The sequence below is a fragment of the Alosa alosa genome, chromosome 8, assembly GCF_017589495.1.
Source record: "Alosa alosa isolate M-15738 ecotype Scorff River chromosome 8, AALO_Geno_1.1, whole genome shotgun sequence".
NCBI lineage: Eukaryota > Metazoa > Chordata > Actinopteri > Clupeiformes > Clupeidae > Alosa > Alosa alosa.
The window spans coordinates 27,373,477-27,385,727 of record NC_063196.1 but is presented as its reverse complement, the minus strand read 5'-3'; the positions used below and the strand labels follow the sequence as shown (position 1 = coordinate 27,385,727).

Genomic DNA, 12,251 nt, shown 5'->3' with positions numbered 1-12,251 from the left:
CAGCAGTGTATTGAACTAAATTTAGTTTACTATAGACAGTGGCGCACCATGTGCTCTGAATCAAATGGTCAAATGCGTATGATTATTTATTGTAAGTACATAACAAGCAAAACTAAAAAAACAAAAAAAAAGGATGACTGAGAAACCGCAAAATGACATACCACAAAGACATGGGGACAGACGTGTCGTTTAACAGGAAGTGTTTGGCTTAAAACTGCAGCTTGGATATAGAGATATGTAAGAATGTGTATTGGAATCTACCAACAGAAAGTGAAAGTATCCCTCTCTATACCACTGCATGTAGCTATGTAGCTTAAATAGTTGTCTTATAACAAATATATATCTATATGTACACTTTTTACTTGTGTGAACTAATGTTCGAAAGTGTTCTTTGTTAGGATTCTGTTAGAAAAAAATACATACTTCACATAAAGTCAGGTCATTGTAACGACTACAAGCATTCTTATAATCTACAGTATATGATTCCCTCACTAAAACTCTTGTTATCCACAGTGTAGTATACAGTACGTAGCATAGAGTATGTTTTGTTGGGGAGGAAGGAACCATTTCTGCGCTTTCCGTTCAGGAAGTTTATCTGTAGAAATACTCTGGAAAAGGAAAATAAAACAAAGCCCCTCTAGCTTCCTCTAGACTCTACATCCGGGCAAACAAGGCCTCCGCCGAAGGCCGATGCAATGACGCAATTTGACCTAGATGGAGCAGCGTCGTTTGGAAGGTCCGCGGTAGGAGGGCACCAGGGTGTGCAGGCCGGTGGAAACAGAGCTGATGGCCGAGGGCCTCTGCAGGCCGCCGCAGGCGCAACCGTTGGGGTGAAGCGGCAGCGGGCTGCTGGAGAAGGCCTCGCCCTGCTCCATGTAGGTGTCGGAGGTGGAGAGGTCACGCGGGATGATCATGGGGATGGAGTACTGTAGCTTCTCGCGGCTCTTGTACCACAGGCACGAGCACATGGACTGGAAGTGCAGCACCTCGGCGTAGACGTTCCGCAGACCGCGACTGGCGCCACCCCCCCCGCCACCACCCCCTCCTCCTCCTCCACCCCCGCTGCCCGAGCCTCCTCCGTCACGTCCGGAGCAGGCCGCCCCCAGCTCGGAGGCGGCCGACGAGTACGAGGGCGGATCCGGGGCGAAGTGGTACCTCCCTCCTCCGCCTCCGACGGCGCCGCCTCCGCTGCCCATCCCGCCGGCGCCGCCACCGGCCCTGGACAGCAGCGCCCGCTGCTCGGCGTCCCGCCGCTCATCCTCGGCGTTCATGGTCATGAAGCGGAGCACCACCAGGTTGAGGAACGCCCCGATGACCGTCAGGCCGGTCAGGATGTAGATGAAGCTGAACGCCACGTACTTGGGGTTGGTCTGCAGGGCGTGGTCCTTCTGCAGCGCCACGTAGTCGCCGAAGCCGATGGTGGTCAGCGTGATGAAGCAGTAGTAGTAGGCGTGGAAGAAGCTCCAGTCCTCGTAGCGCGAGAAGGCCGCCGCGCCCACGCACAGCGTGCTCATGCACGAGACGAAGCCGATGAACACCATGTTGGCCATGCTGACCTCGGTCCGGCGCAGGCCCAGGCACTTCTTGAGGCGGTGCAGCAGGTAGCGGACCAGCGTGTTGATGCGCTCGCCCAGACTCTGGAACATGACCAGGGTCAGCGGAATTCCCAGCAGTGCGTAGAACATGCAGAACACCTTGCCGCCATCCGTGCTGGGAGCAGCATGACCGTATCCTACAGAAGAGAGAGAGAGAGAGAGAGAGAGAGAGAGAGAGAGAGAGAGAGAGAGAGAGAGAGAGAGAGAGAGAGTTCACATGTTTATACCCACATTGCTGTATCTCTATTTTCTTTCTGTTTTCTTTATTTTGTGACACTACTGTGTTGTTTGTAACACTAGCTTTGGCAACACTGTACTCCAATAGTCGTAATGATAAAACACCTTAGAATTTGAATTTGAGAGAGAGAGAGTAGGAATAAAGACAGGGAGGACAAATTGGATGGAGAGATGAATAGAACATTTATAAACATTTATTCAGGATTATTGAACAAGAGCTACGTTTTGGTTATAGAATGGTCAGTACGGTTGTCAGGACCAGAGAACACTTCTGATCCACCTCCTTATCTTTCTCCTTGGGACACATCTCGAGCCTTTGTGTGATTCTTTTTTAGAGTGATACGGTGCGGAACGCACACCACACCTGAACTCACACTTGAAATGATTAATCAGAAGCCATCCCCATGGAAAACTAATTGCATTTGTATGTATGTGTGTGGAGAATGCTGCTCCGAGAGGGCCACAACAAAACTCGGACATTAAAGAGTCTCTTCACCTTGCAAAAGCCTCATTCTCTTTCATTCAATTCATTTGTGCTGCATTTGAATGAATGTTGGTGATTGTTAGTCCAGCAAGAGTGGTATGAAGGATGATGACAGCAGGTGACAATAGCTAGGTCATATTCCCCCACCCCCCTGCAACATAATATTGAGTCCTTGCTCAAACCTTACACATTAGTTGTGGTCTGTTTGGTCTGCCTGGCAAAGGGGTTCTGAGCACCATGGTGACTTGCGTGAGAAGGTGTGCACGTGTTTCTGGCCCCTAGCTGATAAGGGTGCATGCCTCTCATGCTGTCGCGTATGCACTGCACACTCAAACAGAAAAGCCACGCTTCTCTTTGGCAGCACTGTGCAGTGAGCACACGTGGAGACGTCGCTTGCTACAATGTGATTATGCACGTCAGCTCCGTCTCATTTTCAACTGACTTAGTTCTTTAGTGGTTAGTTCTTATTTTCTCTTTTTTTTTAAAGCTCCTAAGCTCAAAGTTGAGACTCTCTGCACCGTGTGTGTTTATGCGATCAGAAAGAGGTCCTTGGCCACCGCAACACGTGCTGCTTCACATTCTCTCAAAAAGCTCTTTAAGTTCATACCGCAAAGAGTGAGTGAGGCAGACCAGCGTCATTCAGTGACGTAGGCCAGTTATGATTGAATTTTCCGGCACGTTTTCTTATTAGTTATCTCTGCTCCACATCTTAATGCCCCCGTGAGGTGCTTCAGCCTGAGAGTCCTGCGTCACTTTTTAAAAAAAACATTCTCTCAAGATGTAATTATGCGCGGTGCGCACCTGTTGGTCGACCTGGTTCCTCCGGTGATCAAAGCGGTTCCCGTCATCTACCTTAATGCGGTTGTTTATAACTCCCATAAGTGATGGTGAAAGGGTATGAAAGGGAACTTGTTTCCTCCCAGACAAGCAGGACGGCGGATAATCAATCACCAAAAGAACATAATAGCCCATTAAGTTGCACGTGCGCGCGCACACATACACACACACACACACACACACACACACACACACACACACACACACACACACACACACACACACACACACACACAGGTATACATGCACCACTTTGATAACTACCTGTCTCATATTCATATATAAAACATTTCACTCAAATATCAGAAGAAACTTTGCCTCAAATCAAGGGTTGAACAACAGCCACTACAAATATGCAAATCCTGAGGCAGAGATAGGTTCAATCAACCTCGAGTCAGTGGCAACGTGGAGTGCTCCTTTCAGAGGCCTCCCGACGCTGATTTCAGCTGTGCGCTAATAGGGCCGAGTGGGCTGTTTACTGCAGAGGCACAGGCAGCTACAGACGTCAGCTTTGCAGAGGCTCAGTTTGTGGCGGCGCCGCTGCGGCCGCCAGTGTATTAGCATGACTGAGAGAGTCATCAGTGACAGCCTGAGTTAGCGGCACGACAAAGTGAGACAGCTCAACTACACGACAGTCCCCACCCCAACCCACACAAACACACACACACACACACACACACACACACACACACACACACACATTCACCCGCTAAGACACACACACACACACACACACACACACACACATACAGACATTCATCCGCTAAAACACACACACACACACACACGCACACACACACACACACACACACACACACACACACACACACACACACACACAACACACACACAAACACATATATCTCATAAATGCTACACAAACTCACTAAGGGTCCCTTGATGCTGAGATGGGACAATGAGCAAACATCTATGGCAAGCCGATTGAGCATTTATTCTGATATCTTGATATCAGGCATAATTGTCATGTACATGTAAGCCATTTTTGTCAACTAGTTAACTAGTGAGCCATGTTTGTGTGAACTAGTTAACTAGTGAGGGCCAAAATATGCACACTAGTTAACTAGTGGGAGCCAAAAGGCTCACTAGTTAACTAGTCAACACATTTTAGCTTCACTAGTTAACTAGTGAGAGCCAGAAATGTCTACTAGTTAACTAGTAAAGGCCAAAATGCATACCAGTCAGCTAGTTGAAGGCTTTTGGGTCTCACTAGTTAACTAGTGACAGCCAAAAATGTGCACATGTTTACTAGTGAAGGCAAAACACCTCACTAGTTAACTAGTTGCAGTAGGTCAATGTCACTAGTTAACTAGTGAACCATAAATGGCTTACTAGCTAGCTAGGTGATGGCAGTAGGCTCACTAGTTAACTAGTTGATGCATCATTTGTCCAAACTAGTTAACTAGTGAGGTCATAAATGTATACTAGTAAACTAGTTCAAGACAAAATTCTAAGTAGTGGCTAGAAATTCAAATTAGAGGCTAAGAATTCTGAAATTGAGGCTTTCTATTGGCTCCCTATGTCCAAATAGAACATGATAACCAATCACAGTGCAGAATTTCACAAAATCCCACCCACAACATTTGCATGTGGCACACAAGTTAACATGCTGGCGAAAGGTACTCTCTAGTAAACTAGTGGCTTCAGTGTGACACTTACATGTAAACTAGTGAAGGCAGAACTGCTCACTAGTTAACTAGTGAAGAGACAAATGCCCACTAGTTAACTAGTGAGGTCTAAAAAGTGTCACTAGTTTACTAGTGTGCACCAAAACACCCACTAGTGAACTAGTGATGGCAATTTCCATTCGACTAGTTAACTAGTGAGGTGCAAAAAGTGTCACTAGTTTACTAGTGTGCCCCAAAATGCCCACTAGTTAACTAGTGAAGGCCATTTCAGCCCCACTAGTTAACTAGTCAGATGCCAAAATGGTTTTGTTAACATGTAAAGGCCAAAATACCCACTAGTTTACTAGTGAGGGTGTTGTGGGCCTTACTAGTTAACTAGTGGCATGCATATTTTGTTCACTAGGTAACTAGTTACACCTAAAAACACAAACAATCTGACCGTTTTTGTCCACTAGTTAACTGTCTACAATCTTTAGTTTTTCAGTTATTAGTCTGAAAATCGCAATAAAACTGGAGGCATTTGTATATGGTTGCCTAGCAACAAAACGTTTCAGTAACATGAACATTGATGATAGCATTACTAATGTGGCAAGACTAGCTCAAGTGGTTAAGCAGCAGGACATCATGTGGGAGACCAGGATTCAATTCCTAAGAAGTGCATGAGGTTTTTTTCTTGAGCTTTTAATTACTTTTGAAACCATGTGCAGTTAATGTGTACAATCTTTTGTTTTTCAGTTATTAATCAGAAAAGCGTGACTGAATGGATACATTGTGGTTGCCTAGCAACAATAAACAAAGAATAATATTAAAATCGATTCAAGACACTTTTTAGACCTCACTAGTTAACTAGTGGGCATTTGTGTCTTCACTAGTTAACTAGTGAGCAGTTAAATATTTACATTTTAAATTTTCAATCAAATTATTTTTTAATCCATGATTTTTTGGTAACAGGGTTGACTAAACTAGCTTGTCCCCTTCTGTCAGACAGAGCAAAACCGTAATAAAAGTCATTAAAAGAGAACAACACTTTTCTGGTCTTTTCACCATTAACTTCCTGGAAGGCAGGGGATATCACTTCCTGAAAATGATGTAACTTTTGGCACAGTTAATTTTGTCCAAAGGGGGTTTTTATCCAAAAGTAACAGGGTTGACGACAACATGGGGACAAATGTAAAATGTTGATTTTTTCATAATTTTAAAAACATTCCAAATAAAATTGTTTAATGATCCGTGAACAAACACTTGAGGCTTTTTGTACATGTATTTATTTTTTATGATAATTTGACTTTTTTATCCTAAATAGCCAGTGATACTAGACAAGTCATACCGAGGGACAAGCCATTTTTACAGCTTTTGCAATATTCCTAATACGAAAAGTGCTTAAAATCATTTTAAAAAAATGATGAATTCTTAAAAAGTAAATAATTTATTTTTACCATTATTATATTTCCTAAAATATAAAATAATTATGAAAAAAATATTGTTAATTCAGCTTTGCAAGACACTTTTGTTTGAGGGACATAAAATGGCACGTTTTCGTAGAATGACACTTATGCTGTAACTAGTTAACTAGTGTGCACAAACATGGCTCACTAGTTAACTAGTTGACAAAAATGGCTTGCATGTTGGCCTGATATCAAGATATCAGAATAAATGCCCAAGCGGCTGGCCAAATTACATAGAAGTTAACAAGTGGGAATTTGACATTCAGCAGTCAGCTAGTAAACATTTCTGTACCTTACTAGTTGACTAGTAAAATATAGAAGTCTTTAAACTAGTTAACTAGTGCACATTTCAGTGTCCACTAGTTAACTAGTGAACATGCTGAGCATTACTAGTTAACTAGTAAGATATGAAACATATGAACTAGTTAACTAGAGAGAATTTGGGCCTTACTAGTTAACTAGTGAGAATTTTGGCTGTCACTAGTTAACTAGTTCACAGAGAAATGGCTCACTAGTTAACTAGTGGACAGAAATGGCTTGCATGTACATGACAATTATGCCTGATATCAAGATATTTGAATAAATGCTCAATCGGCTTGCCATAAACATCCTTCTCATCGGCTCCATCTTACAAGTTGAAACAGTCAGGTACATGCACACACACACATACATTTAACATTGTAACCTCATGAACTGAAAGAGAGCTATTACCTAAGCGGTCAGATCATCATACACACACACACACACGCACATACAGGCATGAAGACATAAGACTCAGGTCAGCTGTAAGTCTGTACCAGGAGGGGAGTTGCCAGGGTCAAATCGGAGATGACGGCAAAGTCAGTCGTGACGCCTCCCTGCCACTCAAGTGACAGAACACACAGTCAAAGGTCAATGTCGGTGAGGTGGCTTTATCCTGGGCTCCCACCCTAAGCACCCATGTGATGCGTGTTCTCAGGTGCCATTGTGCATGCATGGCAGAGTGCACTCACGTGGGCAGCTAGGGCTCGGTGACACTTGCCCAGGGGTAAATTAGCAGGAAGGGTAGACTGATGGCCAGGGGTAAATGAGCAGGAAGGGTAGACTGATGGCCAGGGGTAAATTAGCAGGAAGGGTAGACTGATGCTCTGCACTGCTGTTGTGCTACAGGCCATACTTACAGTTTGTGGGCACCTAGATGCTGACATTTCCTATGCCATTTCCAAAAAAATCTGTATGAAAACATTTAGAAAGCCACCGTTTAAAAAAATAAAACACACCCCAAAACCATTGGTAGCAGAACCATAATGGATTACACGTTACAGTGTCGACATAAGAGTGACATGACACGGTCATGAACGTGTCATAAACAAGTCATAAACGTTTATGACATAACGCTTCTGTTATTACATGTAAATGACATTCGGTTTTTGTCATAACAAGTTAGGGTTAGGATTAGGGTTAGGTTTAGAGTTAGGGTTAGGGTTGGGGTTATAGGATTAGGGTTAGAGGTTAGGTTAGAGAGGCCAGGGTCACCCCATAGGGTTATTCAAAGAAATTGTGTTCTGAATGCTGAAAAATTTTGGTTCAGGGGTTAGGTGTCCAACTAATTTGCTGGAAGAAAATTGAAGTAATGTGTATGCTGAGACACTTAAACACATGGCCTTTGATGTATTATCATATTTGACATATTGACATAGAGTTGTTCGGAGGTTTAATAGTGATACTCTCTTAAAAACTCGAAACAACTTCATTTCAGCATGTCACATGAGATGAAACATCACAGCCGACCATTTTAAGGGACGTTGCAAAACAAGCCACAAGAAGTTGATTGTCTATTAAAAAAAAATCAATTTCTCGGAAATTACAATATGAAAAGCAAAACGTGAAAAGCCCAAATGCGGTGAATGGTAATCTGGAGCCTTTTCAGCAGGCCTAAAAAGGCAGTCATTAACAAAAATGAACAAGGGATGAGAAAAATATCCACAAAGGTCAGCAGCTCACAGGTGCACCCTCATCCTGTCCTCCACCCCCACCTCTCTCTTCATCCCTCCATCTCTCTCATTTACAGAGACCACTTCTCATTTACAGACATTATCATTCCCAGAAAATAATTTGCGGCTCAGCTTTACAGAAACAAACAAACCACGCAGGTGGTTTCATTTGGCCCGTTTCGCTTTTCCGCCAGGTACTCCAGCAGCATCTGTGAAGCCCGGGGGCTCTTGGCGAACGTTAGGCCCCAGCGCAATCCTGGTTATTAGGGAGGGGAATAAATTGAAGAAATTAACCTGGATTTTGTCAATTTATGCGGCTGCCAGCCATGTGTGAATGATTCTAATGTGCGACAGAATGACAAATGGCGGTAGGGAACCATACCGAATGCGTTGCTAATTTATAATGAACAGAAAAACTGTAATGTTGAATTTTAATCGCTACTAAGAAGCTGCATATAGTAAGATAACAGGCAAGACAGAGGAAAGTCATTGAAATGGGGGAGTCGGCGTGCGCAGGAATTAAAAAATATGAGGCATCGAGCATCTTCAACTAAACTGTATTTTACGGAATCCACGACATGGTCTGGTGGCACACACATCATCACACACACACACACACTCAAGTACACATCAATCAATTTGGTTTGGATCCTCTTACATCCTTTATATCACAATAGATTTCAGCACTGTTTCCTGTTCAGCTTGGCATCACTGGACGTCTGTGTCACTGACACTAAAGTAAGCAAATCTGCAATGTAATTATTATTTAAAAAGAACATATCAGTGGGATGGGCTCCTAGGGAATAACTTGAAACGCTCTGGCCTGTTTGTTCCTGTTCTGTTTCAGTGCTCCACGTGTTGCCTCTTTCGTGTACCATCTCTTCCCTACTGAAGCAGCCCCATGAGGTGAGACTATGATGTTTTTCTCCTGTCTTGTTCCTCTCCCTCATCTCTCTCTCTCTCTCTCTCTCTCTCTCTCTCTCTCAGTCTCTCTCTCTCTCTGTCTCCATCTCTCTGTCTCTCTCTCTCTCTCTCTCTCTCTCTTTATTGTTATGAAATCTTTCCTCCTCAATGATTTCACTCCATGGCCCATTTTTTATTTTATTATTTTTCTCTTTAATCCCTCCATTCATTTCCACTGGACTGCACACAGCTTTACCCACAACGCAGCCACATTAACCTTCACAAGGATTTTAGAAATTAAATTCCTCATCGCTCCAGTCATTCACATTTCACAAGCTCGTGTGAGTGCGAGTGAGTGAGAGTTTTAAAAGCTTCTCACTTTATCTTAGAGTGGCACTCCTTTTAGTTCTGCGTGCTCACTTCTCTCCTGTCAGATCATGGGTGTGTGTGTGTGTGTGTGTGTGTGTGTGTGTGTATGTGAGAGTGGGTGGGGGAGTGTGTGTGTGGTGTCCTTTCAAAACATCACTTGATCCAGGAATAATGATTTCAGCTATTACTGTACAAATCTGACTGACCACACGCACACACACACACACACACACACACACAAAACCCTCATATACACATGGCACCTAATTGGACTGGCATAACAAAGGTGTTAGAGGAGAGGGGGCTCTTTTGAAGATTAAATAAATAACTACGCAGGACCACATCAAAGGTCTGCAGTCTCGAGCCTGGCGAGCATCCTTGTCCTTGTCGTGACTATTCAATTTGTATTGATGTGCCAGCACATCTTGTTCAGCACGAGAAGGCGACTGGAATACCGCTCACGTCTAAACACGTTGCCTGCGAGGGTAATCCCCCCCTGCTCATGTTACTCTGAAAAAGGTTGCTCATGTATTATTTCCATCGCTTAAGCTTATCCTAAGATTTGTTTTGTACAAGAGCACTTCTGTCAGACTGATCACTTGTTTGATGAAGCAGCATCATTGTCAGAAAATATAGTATAAGTCGGCACACTGGAGATAAACCAAAATATACCTACATAGGAGCTCTTTGAAATAGATCGAGTTTACTTCAAAGTGAGATGGCACCAAATTTGTACCAAAGTTAGGAGTGTGAAGGTACTGAACCATTTATGTACAGGACGTTGGTTTAAATACAGATTTGTACCGTATGTACCAAATGCAGTCTTAAATAGTAAACAGCAGTATGCATTTTTCGTGCAGACCATTTTTCAAATTCAAGTTCCCACACAAACATATCAAATAGTGGACCATTTGTCAGTTTATTAATTAAAATAAAAAAAACATTTGGCTCTTTTTCAAAATACTATTCCTGCTTATATATGTTGACACAATATTTTCGGTGAATGTTAGGCTAGCAGTACTTACAGGCTGTAGCCTACTGAAAATTAACCAAACCGTGATTTCAATACTGAGGTACGTACCGAATTGTGATTTTTGTGTATCGTTACACCCCTTACCAAACCAAAGTTTCTGAGTTATTGAAGTGTCACATTCATGGTATAGGTTTTATTTCCCTTTACACAGTCCTAATGCCCAACCCAGCTAATCAATACATTGCTGGCATTTTTTGTAAGTTCTTGCTAGAGTAATGATTAATCAGCACTTGAAAATGTAAGAATTAGACTAGTTTGAAATTAACTTCATAAATCAAAATATATAAATCATTAAAACGTGACTATGTCCATCCATTACTGGACATCCCCCCTCTTATTATGTAGGCTACATTTACATGTACAAGCATCATTACTAGCTCATTGCTAACAACACAGGCAAGCAAGGAAGGACTCAGTGTTGTCAAATGTTTCCTTTAGGTTAGCATGAGGGTGATCTAGTAGTGGGATGAAACTGTTCCACAGACAGTACAGAGTAGAAAGTTCAAAGCATATTTACAAATATATTTATGAAGCAGCTGCTGCTGTGTCTGTTTCATCCTCTAACTGAACTTTTGACTCTGCTAAAAAATATTTTCTTGTGTTTCTGTGGTCACTGTCAGTTCATATGACAGAGTGAATCGCTTTGTCCCTCACAGACTGGTGTTTGACAGAATGAATGGATTTTGAACGGATCAGTGAAAATAAATCTTTAGTCAATAATTTGACATAAATTGAAAAATATGAGGGGTGCTGTGGCATAACTGGCTACAGCGCCTGTACCATATTCGAGTCCACGTGTCCACGAGACCTGAGCTCGAGAACGACCCGGGTCATTTCCCAATCTCTCTCTCTCTCTCTCACCCCATTGTCTTGTCAAACTTAAAGGCATAAAAAGCCCCCAAAAATGAAAAAATATATAATATCAAATAAAAAATATAATATCAGACAATATTTGAAAGGAAGGGGTGAGAAAATATCAATTATCAACTTTCTTAGATGTCAGACTGTCAGCTAACTACTGTCCCCTTACACATGTTCTGTTAATGCAAAGAATCTTTAAAAGAAGAAACAGAATCTTTATAAGAAGAAATATCACTTGGCTTTTTAAAATGGCATTATCAGGTAGCTGGCTGCAGTCTAGTTGTGGTGAGATAGCGATTATCTTTTTGCAGTAATTAAAGCTGCAGTTGGCAAGTCTGACAGATTGAGGGACTTTGCCAAAATGTTGAATGTTTACAACTCTAAAATGCCCCTTCCCCACTACCACTGAGCACCCTCTCATTGAGTTGGTGCTCGTCAGTGCGCACCAGACTGCACCAGACTGTGATTGACAGTCAGATCTCACACAGCCCTGCTCTGATTGGACCAGAAAAACTGGGAGCTGTGAATTTTTGCAAAACAAATAACAGGCTCTAAGTGGAGGTAGAAGTGCAAGTTTTTTTTCTAAAACCGGCTGATTTATGTTGTTCTGTCGGAGCATAGTGTCAGTTTCAGTGAATATGATCAAAAATATCTTGCCAACTGCAGCTTTAATCCTCATAATATTAATTAATTTATCTGAAGCTTTTGTCCAAAGCGATTTAAGGTATGATCACACGCTTCTGCTGAATGTGTTGATGATGAGGCTTCTTATTCACACATATTGCTCACAGCAAAAAGTTGAAAATTGTTCACAACGCTCACAAAGTTAGCGAGAAATATACACTGTCTAAAAAGCTCTTATTGTAAC

At 42.5% G+C, this 12,251-nt stretch overlaps 1 protein-coding gene across 1 annotated transcript in view; it reads right to left on the bottom strand.

Annotated features, from left to right (window-relative positions):
• Positions 1 to 201: 201 nt before the first annotated feature.
• The window catches only part of kcnk3a (potassium channel, subfamily K, member 3a), a 34,742-nt gene continuing 22,692 nt past the window's right edge, over positions 202 to 12,251 (bottom strand). Inside the window, exon 2 of the mRNA XM_048250621.1 lies at positions 202 to 1,732. Within this exon, the coding sequence (XP_048106578.1) occupies positions 711 to 1,732 (1,022 nt within the window). The 3' untranslated portion in view covers positions 202 to 710. The remainder of the gene's footprint in view (positions 1,733 to 12,251) is intronic.